Source organism: Lithobates pipiens, unplaced genomic scaffold, assembly GCF_037356315.1.
Source record: "Lithobates pipiens isolate NorthernLeopardFrog02 unplaced genomic scaffold, aLitPip1_a1.2 Scaffold_23, whole genome shotgun sequence".
Taxonomy (NCBI): domain Eukaryota; kingdom Metazoa; phylum Chordata; class Amphibia; order Anura; family Ranidae; genus Lithobates; species Lithobates pipiens.
The window spans coordinates 251,074,195-251,090,170 of record NW_027507785.1 but is presented as its reverse complement, the minus strand read 5'-3'; the positions used below and the strand labels follow the sequence as shown (position 1 = coordinate 251,090,170).

The 15,976-nt window shown below is 45.4% G+C and overlaps 1 protein-coding gene across 2 annotated transcripts in view; it reads left to right on the top strand.

Moving 5' to 3' along the window:
* Positions 1-15,976, top strand: part of LOC143928261 (flavin-containing monooxygenase 5-like) — an 84,885-nt gene that overhangs the window by 37,249 nt on the left and 31,660 nt on the right. For both annotated transcript variants that reach the window (XM_077453025.1, XM_077453024.1), the window contains exon 2: positions 13,262-13,427. In XM_077453025.1, coding sequence (XP_077309151.1) covers positions 13,296-13,427 — 132 coding nt within the window. In that variant the 5' untranslated portion in view covers positions 13,262-13,295. The remainder of the gene's footprint in view (positions 1-13,261; positions 13,428-15,976) is intronic.

The window sequence follows — 15,976 nt, the reverse complement described above, 5'->3', positions numbered from 1 at the left end:
GCCGGGTGTGCTCCAAAGGAGGAATGAGAAGAGGCACCTTCCCAACAAGGCCTCTGAATAGTTGGCTGTTTCTGCCGGTACCATACTTCGCTACATTATAAGTGAAGTATGGTAAACATAACCCTCACTTCCTGCCATTTACCTTCACACCCCTTATGCCTCTACTTGCTCTGTAACTGACCCTGGCTTGTTATTCGACCACGCTTCTGCCTACCGATTCTGTACAGACCTCTGCCTGATTTGGAACTGACCCTGGACTCTTTGACCATCCTTTTTGCCTGCCTCTTGGACTGATCTTGTACCCTGCCACTGGACTAGTGGGATTCATAACACAGGGGTCTCACATATATGAAGGGCTCCAGAATTGTTTTTCTGGATGAAGAAAACCTTTTTTTTATTTTATCATTCCTAGATTAGGGTCTGGAGACTCGGAGGCTTTAAAGAGATTTGGTTGGGAAAAGCTTCTGCCCCTATCCCCATTCTGTCCTGAACGAAAATGCGTTTTCATTTTTCTCCACAGTTTCCAAAAACTTCTGGGGAAAAATGAACCATTCAAAAGACTCATTATGCCTCATAGATTATACGTTGGGGATGTTAGCTTTCCAAAATGGGGTCATTTTGTGGGCGTTTCCATTGTCCTGGTGCTCCAGGGCCTTCAAAAGTGTAAGCCCTTGTACACACGGTCGGACATTCCGACGGAAAATGTCAGATTGGACCGTGTTGGCGGATAATCCGACTGTGTGTGGGCTCCATCGGACTGTTTGCGTCGGAATATCCGACGGACAAAGTTTTAGAGCTGGGCTATAAAACTTTCCGACAACATGATCCGATCGGACTTTGTCCGATTGTGTGTAGAGAATTCCGATCGGACAAAGTGCCACGCATGCTCAGATCAAATTCCAAGACCAAAGCTATTGGCTACTAGCCTGAACGTAGTCCAGTCTTAACGGAATAACGTCGTCACGTTACGTACGACCGGATTTTCCGACAACTTTGTCCGACCGTGTGTATGCAACACAAGTTTCGGACAAAATCTGTCGGACAAAATCCGACGGATTTTGTTGTCAGAATGTCCGACTGTGTGTACAAGGGCTTATAGTTAGTGAACAAGTTAGATGTGTCATTTATGCTCCTAGAACACCTGATGGTGCTCCCTGCATATTGGGCCTCTCTATGTGGCCAGGCTGTGAAAAAAAAAACACACATGTTGTATTGCCATACTTAGGAGGAGTAGCAGAATATATTTTGGGGCATCATTTGTGGTATACACATGCCATGTGAGAGAAATAACCCATTACAATGACAATTTTGTGGGAAAAATTTTTTTTTTCATTTTGTAAAGAATTGTGGGAAAAAAATGACAACATCAAACGCCTCAACATGAATCTTACCTTGGAGTGTCTACTTTCAAAAAAGGGGTCATTTGTGGGGTATTTGTACATTCCTGGCTTGTTTGGGTCGCAAGAAATGAGATCGGCCACCAGTACTTCAGGTGTGATAAATTTTTTATGATTTGCACCACAACTTGTAGACTCTATAACTTTCACAGAGACCAAATAATATCCACTAATTTGGGTTATTTTACCAAAGATATGTAGCAGTATAAATTGTGGCAAAAATCTATGAAGAAAAATTTATAATTTGCAAAATTTTATAAAAATAAAAATGCGTTTTTTTTTCAACATTTTCGGTCTTTTTTCATTTATAACGCAAAAAATAAAAAACCTAGAGGTGATCAAATACCACCAAAAGAAAGCTCTATTTGTATGAAAAAAAGGATGATGTCATTCAAAGTGGGAGAGCGCTGAAAGCTGAAAGTTGGTCTGGTCACGAGGGAGGTTTAAGTGCCCAGTTGTCAAGTGGTTAAAGAATAAGTTCACCTTTCATAACATGCTACATGTTAGGCCCCTTTTACACTGAAGTCCCGTTCAGGCCCGCCTGTCGGTTTTTCAGGCGGACCTGAACGGGTGCTCCATAGAGCTCTATGGAGTGTCGGATGTCAGCGGTGACATGTCCGCTGATATCCGTCCCGCTCCGATCCGAAAAAGTGTAACGGAGGAAAAAGCTATTTTTCCATCCGTCATCGGATCGGGTGACGACGGGCACTGCGGTCCGTCGTCATTCGATCTCCCATAGGGGAGAGCGGCGCTGTGACAGGTCTGTCCCTGCACAGTGTGCAGAGATGGACCTGTCATCTCCCTGCTTAGCGGGGATCGACGGAGTGATCCCCGCTGAGCAAACGGATATCCACGGGGTGGATCAGAACTGATCCGCCCCGTGTGAAAGGACCCTAACACTCGTATTCAAGGCATAACATTTAACATGTTACTAAATCAGCGGCTGCCAAACCCCCATTGTAACGACGGACAGAGCATACTCTCCCTGCACCTGCTGTCATTTAAAAAGAGTGTGACCGTTCGGGGCTCTGCCTACTCAGCTGTGTCATTCAATCAGAGAGTTCTGTGAATTAATTAACTACAACTACAACTTTTAGTTCTCAATGAACTACAAGGGTGCTGGTGAGAGTTCTCATAGTTCATTGATCTTCCTGGACTTCAGTACCTGCCTGCCCATACGGGGCCTGACACTGCACCTGCACTATTAATAACATCCCTCCCAATTGTCCTGGATTCCGTGGGACTGTCCCACGATTTAAAGTAAGTCCTGAGGTTATGCCAATCTGGGCTGGAGTCCTGGAGCCCAGGGCTGGAACTTGTCCCAGCCCTGGGCTCCACTCTGTATTGGTATCCTCAATGGGTGCAATGTGTACTATCACACACAGCACCAAGTGAGGATTAGTGGGAGAAGATCTGCCCGTAAATCTTTGCCCCACCTCCTCAATGCAGTCACCAGTTGTTAGAACTGCCAGCGTCCTAGAAATCAATGACATAATTTTAAGGCCACCTCTCAGCTTCAGGCCACCGTCATCAACAAAGTTTTGGGAAGAGTGACCTCATCACCAATTTAGCTAGGTCATGTACACAGAGTGGAGGGGGGGGGGGGGGGCAGGTGGTACCACAGATGGCCACCCTCGAGATGTACTCTGCCGGGTCCACTATTATACCCTAAAAGAGGACATAATGTGGAAGGCTTGGAGCGTGGGCCCAGTGGACTTCTTCAGAGCCTCTATACATCTGTACCCAGATCTGTCTCGCAATATGCTGTATATGCGCACTCTACTCGACCTCGTACGGTTTCCTATACTTGGGGCCACCCATTCAGCCTCAAGGTGACTCGAGACTACGGCAGGTTCTTGTTGTCAAACCCAGACCAGCTGCCTGACTTCTTTCTCTTCGTCAAACAAGAACCGGTTGATGTTCTGAACTGGTTGGATCCTCCAGACAACAGATCTAGCAGATGGGATTTGGCCCATTCCCACAATGTCGTAGACATCCTAGGTCTAGGTCGGTATCCTCCGGCCCTGGAATAAGACAACCTACCTCTCCAGAAGATTTACCCAGATTTACCCAAGTACTACAGAGACCACTGCCTTATCCTTTCCTCCACACCCTTTACCTCATCAGGGGATCTTAACGGCTCCTAGCAGGTTTGCTCTGCCCTCTGCTCCCCTGCCTGTGACACTTCCTGTGAGATCCTTGCCCACTAACATACCTGGGCAGGTACCATTCGATTATAGGGAGATGAAACTGTTGGCTCTTTTCCTGCCCTTTGCCAGTACAATTGTCTGGCTGGGGTTCAGAAGAGAACACAGATAATAGATACTTTCTGTTCCACACGGAAATGGGTGTCAGGTCACACCAGAACACATAATGTTTTACACATGATGTTCCAATCAGCTTTTGGTTGCCCCCACCCCCCCACTCTCCGACACATGATTGTGGACACTCACGGAAGTAGGGGGATCGACTCTCTGCAGAGACATGGCCCCCAGACCTGATCCCCTTCTGCTGCCACTGAGGCGTGTATAGTACACGCCACACATATGATGAACTTGAATTCCTCCCCAGGATGATCCTCTGATGCCCCTATCTCCCCTTTATTTTTTCTATATCAGCTGGAGCCAATATTATTACCAGGGCATTTCTCCACAGGTTTAATAATCGGTCTTAATACTCAAATATCCTGTTGAATGCTATTATTTTATATTCTTATAACTGAGTTTGTATGTAGTATGTACATAGTTGATTAGGAGCATATATGCTATCCCTAAAAACCCTAGGTCAATTTAATAAGTGAGATTCAGAGCCTAATGCTTTCTTAAGACAACAGGGATCTCCTCTTCACCCCCGCCCCCCCCCCCCCCCCCCGTTTGTAACAGCTGTAGCCTATACTATCTATCCAAGATGACTCCTCTCAGAAGCGACCACCCTATGCCTCATGCACGGGTCAAATATTAGGTGTGCTACATACCCGATATCTATGCCTGCTATGCTGTCGGCATCACGACTCGGGTCAATCCATCTCAACCTTTCTCCCACAGTAGGACTGGCACAGTTTGTGCCTAAAACGTGATAATCCACGCAGTACCTCGCACTCCACTAGCGCATTAGTATTCTCAGACACTTCTCCTTGGGTGTCTTTCCGTATAAACTCTACTCCCTCCTTTATCACTGCGCTTTCCTCTCATCCCCCCTTCCCCAGCCCCTGTCTGTTCTAAACTCCCCCCTACTGTCTCCTTCCCAAACTTTCTACATTTTACACCCCCTTTTTTAGATCCTCGCATTCCAGCATGGCTCGCACAGTGATCTCTCACCCCCGACTAAAACTCTGCTCCTATAATGCAAACGGCCTCAACATTGCCTCGAAACACGGGCAAATTCTTTACCAAATGCACAAATATCAGGTTAACATGCTTTTACTACAGGAGACTCATTTCCACTCTGACTCCACCCCTTCTTGCTCCAACAGATACTTCAATAGACAGATTTACAACACCAACCCAACACAAAAATCGAAGGGAGTTTCTATTGCTTTCCATAAAACACTCCCTATCGAATTACTTGACAATCTGGCAGACCCCCAGGGAAGATACGTGTTTGTGAAAATCTCCTTATGGGGGACTGAATTAACGTAGCCAACATATACCTGCCTAATCCTCACCAAATTCCATCAGCCTTGCAATACTTGAAGACCTTGGTGGGTTTCATGGAGGGCATGCTCATACTCAGAAGAGATTTTAATGCTTCCCTTGATCCACTTCTGGATTCCTCGACCTCCCATTCTTTTATATATTACTCAAAGCTGCGGGCTCTGAAACGTGCCATCTATGATATGCATCTTATCGAGGTCTGGAGGATATTGCAGCCTATATCCCAAAACTACACCAACTTCTCCCACATTCACCAATCATATAGCTGCCTTGATTACTTTCTGATCGACCATGGCTGTCTAGATTGGTCCCCGGTATGTGAACTGCATTACCTACTTTAGACGACAAAACGATAGAAGACCTTGAAACATCGATCTCGGAGGAGGAAGTTGATTGCGCCATCGCTGCTACCCCATCGGACAAAAAGTCCAGGCGCTGACAGCTTTACCCCAAAATTTTACAAACAATTTGCACCCCTCCTTACCCCCTTCTTAACAAAAGTGTCCAACATTTACTATCCACAATGGAACACGACAGGGATGCCCCTTGTCCCCCCTTTGTTACGTCCTTGTCATGGAACATCTGGCCATCACCCTTACGAACAACCCAGCTATTCATAGTATTAACGTAGGTCCTGTTTATACTAAAATCGCTCTCTTTGCGGATGACTTGCTAATGTTCATGGCCCAACTGCAAATATCCCTGCCCTCAATTATACAGGAGTTCCGGAGATATGGAGAAGTAAGTAACTTCAAAGTTAACCGTAGTAAGTCGGAAATTCTCTATCTCCCTTTCAAAGGAGGCCCTTCAACAACTTTCATCTTCTTTATCTTTTAAGAAGGACTGCATCTCAACTCTTTGCCAGTAATTTTACTCATCTGCTCCTCAGAACACATGCAGATCTGACTTCTTATGGATCCAAATGTTTTTTTTTGGCTGGGGAGGGTGAATGCCCTGAAAATATACATTCTCCCTAGGTCTTATACCTCTTTCAAACCATCCCTATCAACAGTATATACCTACCTCACTCTTTAAGAGACTCCATCAGATTTTATCCAAATTTATATGGAAGGTAGACCGTCCCAGCATAAAATATGATACAATGATTCTTCCGAAGGCCCAGGGTGGAGCGGGGGTCCCAGATGCCTACGTATATTACAAGGCGGCGGTACTCACGCATATAATAGATTGGTTTCATCACTCCTCGTCCAAAATCTCGGTCCAACTGGAGAGTCATCTAAATGAAATTGATCTCCACGCCTTGCCGTGGACTCATATGATGCAATGTTAAGACGCCGCGTTTTCTACTGCTCTTACTGATCAGACACTTCAGGTACCAACTGAGACCATTTGGTCTCAGTTGGTAAAATATCTAAACCACAGAGTCCTATGACGCCTCTCTTTGGGACCCCGGCTTTCCCTTCAGCTGAAAGCGGGAGGAGATTCGGACCCTGGAACAGGAAGGATCATAGACGCCTAGCTCAGGTCCTCTCCATCTTTAAGGACAGACACACCTTCCCAGACAGCTCTGAGACAATCAACAATGTGACTACAGAGAAGCCAAGTTGTATCCTACATCCATCCTTTTCTTCCATATCGGAGATCCTAACTGATCCATCAAATTACGACAAGCTGCTTTTACAGCCCAACCCACCGACTCACGTGGTACCCCAGCTTTACTCCCTATTACTCAACATATCTACCCCTGTCCTTCCACCATACATGCAGAGATGGGAAGCAGACCTACAACACTCTATCTCACCTGCTGATTGGCAAAAGTGCTTCATCCTGACGCATAAGATTTCTTTAGCAACTAAGACTCACAGCGTGGTTCTCTCATGCGCAGTAGGGAACCGGTTGTGAAGCCATAAGACTTCACTGCCGGTTTCCCCTACAAAAAATGGCAGCCATAGCAACAATGGCAGTGGTAGCATCCAAGAGACGAAGAAAAAATCAGCTGGGGTGATGCCAACATCGCTGGATTCCTTGACAGGTAAGTGTCCAAATATTAAAAGTCAGTAGCTACAGTATTTGAAGTATTTTTTTCTGAAGGAGCCTGGACCTTCTCTTTAATTTATTTGAAACTTTAGTTAACAATAATTTTGCTCAGAAACTCACATTGGGAAAAAAGTATGATAATGTGCCAGATTGTGAAGTTTCACAGTCACCAAGGGTAGGTGAGACTAGGAGTAGTAAAAAATGTTTTACACTAGTTTTACCATAGGGGGCAGTAATTCCTCATTTTCTAAAGTGTGTGCAGTTGACTTTAGTATTTTGTTTCAATAAATGACCCTTGTATGAATTTTTAGCAAGGTGTGTACATGCTTATTTACGTTGATTTTTTTTTTGACGGGGGGGGGGGGGCAGTATCTGGGGGTCACACTAGTCCCCCCCCCCCCTTTTTGGAAAGAAGAATCAAGTCCATCCTAAATGTTTTATATATATATATATATATATATATATATATATATATATATATATATATATATATATATATATATATATATATATATATATATATATATATATATATATATATATATATATAATTATATTATATCATATTTATGAATTACAATATAACTATGCATCAGCACCCTCAGTACCATGCATCCTTATGCCTGCATATAATTGCCAATTCATTCCAAATGCTAATTATCTAAGGCCTATAGCCAAATAATTACTTAAAGGGGTTGTAAAGGCTCATGTTATTTTATCATAATGCATCCTATGCATTAAGATGAAAAAACACCTTGCAGTCACTGGCCCCCTAGTCCCCCGCTTTCTACTTACATTTTCATCGATGTGTCCCCGCCATCCCTCTCTCAATGGGTTCCCAGCTCTTGATTGGATAGATTGATAGCAGCGCAGCCATTGGCTCCTGCTGCTGTCAATCAAATCCAAATTGGTATATAGGGTAGCTGTAATTTAGAAGAAAAAAAAAAAGATAACAAATGTGAACTTATACTTCACCCACTTCAGCTCCAGAAGGTTTACCCCCCTTCATGACCAGGCCATTTTTTGCAATACGGAACTGCATTATTTTAACTGACAATTGCGCGAGCGTGTGACACTGTATATAAATAAAATATGCGTCCTTTTTTTTCCTACAAATAGAGCTTTCTTTTGGTGGTATTTAATCACCTCTGCGTTTTTTTATTTTTTGTGCTATATACAAAAAAAGGCAGACAATTTTGAAAAAAAAAATATATTTTTTACTTTCTGCTATAAAACATAGCCAATAAAAAAAATTAAAAAAATCAAATTTCCTCATCAATTTAGGCCAATATGTATTTTACTACATCTTCTTGGTAAAACAAATCCCAATTTTTTTTTTTTACTAGTATTGGCGGCGATCAGCGACTTATAGGGGGACTGCGATATTGCAGTGGACAAATCGTACTGACACAATGACACTAATATAGTGATCAGTGCTAACAAATCTGCACTGTTACTGCACTAATGACACTGGCAGGAAAGGAGTTAACATCAGGGGCAATCAAAGGGTTAAATGTGTTCCTTAGGTGTGATTACTAACTGTGAGGGATGTGCTTTGACTGGGGGAATGTAAATATCCGTGTTCCTGGATCAGTACATTCCCCTCTCACAAAAGGGCGGCCTGCCTTGTTTACATAGGCAGACTGCTGTTCTCTCCTGAATGTTCGGTGGGTCTTGTTGGACAGATGATTGGCTCCTGCTGTGCCCAATCACAGTGGGAGTGGGTCGTCGGTGGCATGTACGTGCGCCCCAGACCTGAAAGTGCTAAATCAAGTACTAGATACATGATTTGGCGCAGAGCGGCCGCCCTGCCGCAGTAAATATACAGTGGTCTGTCCTGTTAATATATAGGAACCAGATCTGGCAGACACTAATTTTTTCACAAAACGAGGGTATGTATCCCACCGCACCTTAGCCAATTGGTCTACTTTTATTAACTTATATAAAAAAAAGGGTGTATAAGAATATATATTAATCCACTTAAAGGTGAACACCTCAAACAGGAATAAGAGAACCCCCCCGATTGTCACTTATCTAATTTTTCTTTTAGTGCACCCTGATGAAGCCTGTTTTTAGGCAACACATTTTTTTTTACTTTGGGGAGCACTTTGTTTGGGGTTACCTGGGACTAATGAGAGACAAAAGGTGGGCACCAGCAATCCATATTAACCGCTTGCTGACCAGTGGAACAATGGAAACAATGGAACAGCTGGGCATAATGACGTTATTTTACGGGACTTTTAATGTGATCAACATAAATTATAAAGATAATAATATAACAGAGATCGTATAGATATAAATGCCTAGAGAAAAAAAGTCCAACATTGGGCGCACATTCCACAATGTAGCTGGCGCGGGGGTGACCGAACCGCCACAAAAGAGGAAGGAAATGCACTAGGCAAATGTATTCATGTGAATCTGCTTGACTGTAAACATCAGGGAAAAGTAGATAAATACTTCTTACCAACTCAGTTGGACTCACACAGTCGTATGACAGTTGAGTCTAGAAGGCTTAAGGCTTAAGGTCACAATCTGGGACCAAGGAGTATAAGGAGGGAGGTCTGTTGAGCTGATGGAGGAGCTCCAAACGGTTGTATGCCCAATGATGTATCCTTCAGATGTATCCTTAAAAGCAATGTAGGGTGCCAACAGCTCGCCCAACGCGTTGGGCGAGCTGTTGGCACCCTACATTGCTTTTAATTTTACTTTATTTTTTATGTGATCACAAAGTCATTAATTATCTTTTGACTTTAATAAACCAACATTTTTATACCGTTTGACCCGCACCATGTGGAGCCTTTTTTTCTTTCTCCTTTTTTCCGTTTCTTTGGCTTAAAACCTCCACAATACCCTCCTCCCCATTTGGGGGAGATTGGAGTATCAGCACAACGGGCCGCGTCTGAGCTGGACTACAAACAACCTTGACGTTCCATCTGAAGGATACATCATTGGGCATACAACCGTTTGGAGCTCCTCCATCAGCTCAACAGACCTCCCTCCTTATACTCCTTGGTCCCAGATTGTGACCTTAAGCCTTCTAGACTCAACTGTCATACGACTGTGTGAGTCCAACTGAGTTGGTAAGAAGTATTTATCTACTTTTCCCTGATGTTTACAGTCAAGCAGATTCACATGAATACATTTGCCTAGTGCATTTCCTTCCTCTTTTGTGACGGTTCGGTCACCCCCGCGCCAGCTACATTGTGGAATGTGCGCCCAATGTTGGACTTTTTTTCTCTAGGCATTTATATCTATACGATCTCTGTTATATTATTATCTTTATAATTTATGTTGATCACATTTATTATTATTGAAGCGCTACACTGTTTTTATTACTCTATTTGCTGAACTTTGTTTGTTTTTTGGTGTTGGCTGCTGTCTTGGCTGTTGAGGCCTTTTTTTACATATATCAAACTATAGCGCAGTGTTTTCCCCCTTAGGGCCGGTTCACACTGCGAGCCGCGGCGAGGCGTCTCCGACTTCCTCGCCGCGACTTGCAGGGGGGGTCAGCGGCGACTTGCAGAGGACTTCTGCATAGAAGTCAATGCAAGTCGCCCCCGAAGTCGCCCCGAAGTAGTACAGGAACCTTTTTTCTGAGTCGGAGCGACTCGAGTCGCTCCTCTCAGAACGGTTCCATTGTACTCAATGGGGACAACTTGCGGGAGCGAGGCGAGGCGAGCCGTGTCGCCTCGCCTCGCGCCGCAGTGTGAACCGGCCCTAACTGTATTTTACGGGACTTTGCCTTTCGGCCACTAGGGGCACACGTGCCCGCAGTGTCTTCTGCCCGACCCCGATGCGAGTGCCGTGGCGATGACCGCCGGACTCCCACGATCGCTTGTGACAGAGCGAGAACCGGGATCTGTGTGTGTAAACACACAGATCCCGGTTCTTTCAGGGGAGAGGAGACAGATCGTGTGTTCATACTATGTATGAACAGCGATCTCTCTCTCCTCCTAGACAGTCCCACCCCCCTACAGTTAGAAACACATACAGGGAACACAGTTAACCCCTTGATCGCCCTTAGTGTTAACTCTTTCCCTGCCGGTGACATTTACATAGTAGTCAGTGCATTTTTATAGCACTGATCGCTGTATAATTGTCAATGGTTTAAAAAATGTGTCAAAAGTGTCCGATGTGTCCGCCATAACGTCTTGATAAAAATCACAAATCGCCGCCATTACTCGTAAAAAAAAAAAAATTATAATAAAAATGCCATAAATCTATCCCCTATTTTGTAGACGCTATAACTTTTGTGCAAACCAATCAATATATAAGCTTATTGTGATTTTTTTTTTTTTACCCAAAATGTATAGAAGAATACAGATCGCCTAAACTGAGGAAAAAATTGTTTTTTTGATAAAAAAAATGTGGGATATTTATTATAGCAAAAAGTAAAAGATATTGTGTTTGTTTCAAAATTGTCACTTTTTTTTGTTTATAGCGCAAAAACTAAAAAACGCAGAGGTGATCAAATGCCACCAAAATAAAGCTCTATTTGTGGGAAAAAAAGGACATGACATTTTATTTGGGTGCAGTGTCGCACGGACGCGCAATTTTCAGTTAAAGAGAATCAGTGCTGAATCGCAAAAATGTCCTGGTCATTGAGCAGCCAAAGACTTTTTTCACTGTCCTGCCAGCGCACTGCTCCAGTGTGAAAGCCCTCTGGCTTTCACACTGGAGTGAAAGGGGCCGGTTTTTTTCAGGCGCTACACAGGCGCTATTTTTAGCACTGTAACGCCTGAAAACCGCCCCAGTGTGAAAGGGGCCTTAGGGTCACAGGAGTGCAATTCATTTTGCACTCCTGTGACCTGTTTTCAGCGTAGAGCAGTCTGAAGTCGGCTCTCTCCGCTGACGTCACTTCAATCAGTCAAGGTGGTGCGTCATCCCGACTTAGGAAGTATGAATCTGCCAGCTGCCTTGTCTGATGGCAGTCTCAGCGCCTCAGCAAGCTGCTGAGACAGCCACTCCCCTCCCCTCCACAGCTCAGCAATCCAATGAGCGTGGAGGAGCAGAGCAGGAGAGATGCTGACTGACAGTCAGCAGCTCTCTGCTTGGGGGAGGTGTTAGCTTGGTTCTCAGTACAGAGATGCTGGGGAACAGCTGCAGTATTGGTCTGCTGCTGCATCCACCTAGGTAAGTATGAATCTAAAAAAAAACATACTTCTCTATTAACCACTTCCCGACCAGCGCACGACGATGTACGTCGACAGCATGGCACGGGCAGGCATATTGGCGTACATGTACGTCCAATATTCGTTGCCGCCGTGCCATCGGGAGCGCGCCGCCGGCGGCGCGCTCCCGCGCTGGTCGGGACCTCCGTGAGTCCGGTCGCGGGACCCGCGGACTCGATCGCCGCGGGCATCCCCGCGATCGTCTCACGGAGCGGCGGAATGGAGGAAATGCTGTATAAACAACATTTTCTCATTCTGCCTAGCAACTAGTGACGCTGATCTCTACTCCATGTGATTGGAGCAGAGATCAGTGTACACTAAATGAAAGCCCAACCCCCCCACAGTTAGTAACACACCCCTAGGAACACTTAACCCCTACACTGCCACCCACAGGTTAACCCTTTCACTGCCAGTGTCATTTACACAGGAATCACTGCATTTATATAGCAGTGATTACTGTATAAATGACAATGGTCCCAAAAATGTGTAAAAAATGTCCGATGGGTCCCCGACAATGTCGCAGTCACAATAAAAATCGCAGATCGCCGCCATTACTAGTAAAAAAAAAAATAATACAAAATTATTAATAAAAATGCTATAAAACTATCCCTATTTTGTAAACGCTATAACTTTTGCGCAAACCAATCAATAATCGCTTATTGCGATTTTTTTTACCAAAAATATGTAGAAGAATACGTATCGGCCTAAATTGAGGGAAAAAAATGTTTTTTTATATATTTTTGGGGGATATTTATTATAACAAAAAGTAAAAAATAATGCGTTTTTTTCAAAATTGTCGCTCTATTTTTGTTTATAGCGCAAAAAATAAAAACCGCAGGGGTGATCAAATACCACCAAAAGAAAGCTCTATTTGTGGGAAAAAAAGGACGTCAATTTTGTTTGGGAGCCACGTCGCACGACCGCGCAATTGTCAGTTAAAGCGACGCAGTGCCGAATCGCAAAAAGTGGTCTGGTCTTTGACCAGCAAATTGGTCCGGTCTGAAAGTGGTTAATATCTTATGATACACTTTTTGTTTTCCAGAATTCCAGTTAATCAGTGAGACTAGAATTCCATTATGGTGAAAAAAGTCGCAGTGATTGGTGCTGGTTGCAGTGGACTGGCTGCTATCAAATGCTGTCTCGATGAAGGTTTGGAGCCTACTTGCTTTGAAAAGAGTGGAGATATTGGTGGACTCTGGAGATTTAAGGTATTGTCAAAACATTATGAGTTTTTGCTATATATATTTTTACTTATATTTCTATGCAAATGTAGCAGTACACCCATAGAGGCTGCTGAAAGTTGTGGCCCACCCGTCACCCTGCCCAGCCCGGCATTCACTTCCCAATCACTTTGGAGACAATGAACAGACCAGATTTTTATTTTGTTATTTTACTGAGGGATTTGAACTTGGATAGGGATAGGGATAGGGGTATATGGGGTGCCCAATAGAACAAACAATTTGTTGATTGTATTTCAGTCAGTTGGGACAACTATATACACTTTACAGCTCCAGTCTCCTCCAGCAAAACACTTGCTTGCAGACTATTTCTCTCACTCTCTCTCTCCTGCACAACTCTTCACTGCCAGGAACAGCTAGCACATGGTTGGGCCCAACACTGACTCAGTCAAGCCCTAGAAACTGCCATTTGTAGGCAGGGACCGTGGGTCCCTTTTAGTGTAACAAAAATATAGAATAGGAAGTCCTTTAATACTAGCTGACCTATGGTGGACTACTGCTCCCAGCAATCCCTTTTCAGGCCCTGCCAGCCCCCCTGGCTGTAGCTGCCCGGCTTCAGTGCCCTTGACATTGCAATTCTCACTGGCTCCACACCCAGCTCTGACTGTTTCCTCTCAGGCCTCTCTGGCATACCTCTCCAGTTCTCCCAACTGCCCATGTCACTCACCAGCTCTCCTATCTGCTCACACACCGGTGGTTCCCTCTTGAAGACTTGCCCAGCAATACTAGCTCCTGCTATCCTCTCTGACTCCTCTCTGGTGTGCCTCCTGTTCAGATCCTTCATGGGTCCTTTTTAAAGGATCCATCCTGCACCCGAGTACCTGGGCCCAAGGTCAACCCCCCCTCCCCAGAATGGGGAGCGCCCTCAAAGGCCCTAACAGCCTAGTATGCCATCCCCAGTTCTTCTACCCAACCACTAACCCCCAGCTGGGCTGACCCTAGGTATTGAAGGAGGCCTGCCCCCTGCCAATGCAGGTTGGGGATTGGTCAGGGCTCCTTAGAACACCCTAGGCAGCTCCACCTCTCTTCCCCTCCTCTCTTCTAGAATCCTCTAGAAGCCAGAGGGAGGTAACCAAGAAGTGATGCTATCTGTGAGTCACCAGCCTACACTAAGCGACTCCCAGCCCACACAGATCAAAACAAACAGGCCTAGCTTCCAGCTAGGCCTGCTTACATTTACCTGCTCTCACCAAAACTTCTAGAACCTACCTAGGTAGAGGGTGCTACACAAATAAATTTTATAGATGAAAAATTGATGACTGATACTATTTATTCAAATTGAAACAGGCTTTTCAAAGACTTAAAGTGGTTCTTCGCTTTACTTTGTGGTTTATGGTCTTGGTGGTGTATTACTGTGCCGCTATGAATATGTATACCGTATATACTCGAGTATAAGCCGAGATTTTCAGCCTCTTTTTTGAGGCTGAAAGTGCCCCCCTCGGCTTATACTCGAGTCATCGCCGTCTGACTGCTCGATCAGCGTATCGAGCAGACAGACGGCGGACATACTACAATTCGAAAGCCGCGCCTCCGCCTCCGCCTGTGATAGGCGGAACACTCAATTTCCCAGCAGTCAGTGTTCCGCCTATCACGGACATCCGCTCATCCTCGTACTACGGACGAGGATGAGACGATGTCCGTGATAGGCGGAACACAGGCTGCTGGGAAATTCAGTGTTCCGCCTATCACAGGCGAAGGCGGAGGCGCGGCTTTTGAATTTTAGAATGGCCGCCGAGGCGCCGACGAAGAGCGGCGATCCTGGCAAGGCACGGGACGGAGGCAAGGCAAGGCACGGCACGGGACGGGACGGAGGCAAGGCACGACACGGGACGGAGGCAAGGAGGCAAGGCACGGCACGGGACGGAGGCAAGGAGGCAAGGCACGGCACGGGACGGAGGCAAGGAGGCAAGGAGGCAAGGCACGGCACGGGACGGAGGCAAGGAGGCAAGGCACGGGACGGAGGCTCGGGACACAGGCTCGGGACACAGGTAGGCTGGACACACACACACACACACACACACACACACACACACACACACACACACACACACACACACATGGACACACACACACAGGGATGGATGGATGGAGACACACACACACAGGGATGGATGGATACACACACACACAGGGATGGATGGATGGAGACACACACACACAGGGATGGATGGATGGAGACACACACACACACAGGGATGGATGGATGGATGGAGACACACACACACAGGGATGGATGGATGGATGGACACACACACACACAGGGATGGATGGATGGATGGACACACACACACACAGGGATGGATGGACGGACACACAGGGATGGACGGACACACAGGGATGGACGGACACACAGGGATGGACGGACACACAGGGATGGACGGACACACACACAGGGATGGACAGGCATGTCTCACCCTCGGCTTATACACGAGTCAATAAGTTTGCCAGTTTTTTTGGGGGTAAATTGGGGGCCTCGGCTTATATTCGGGTCGGCCTATACTCGAGTATATACGGTATCT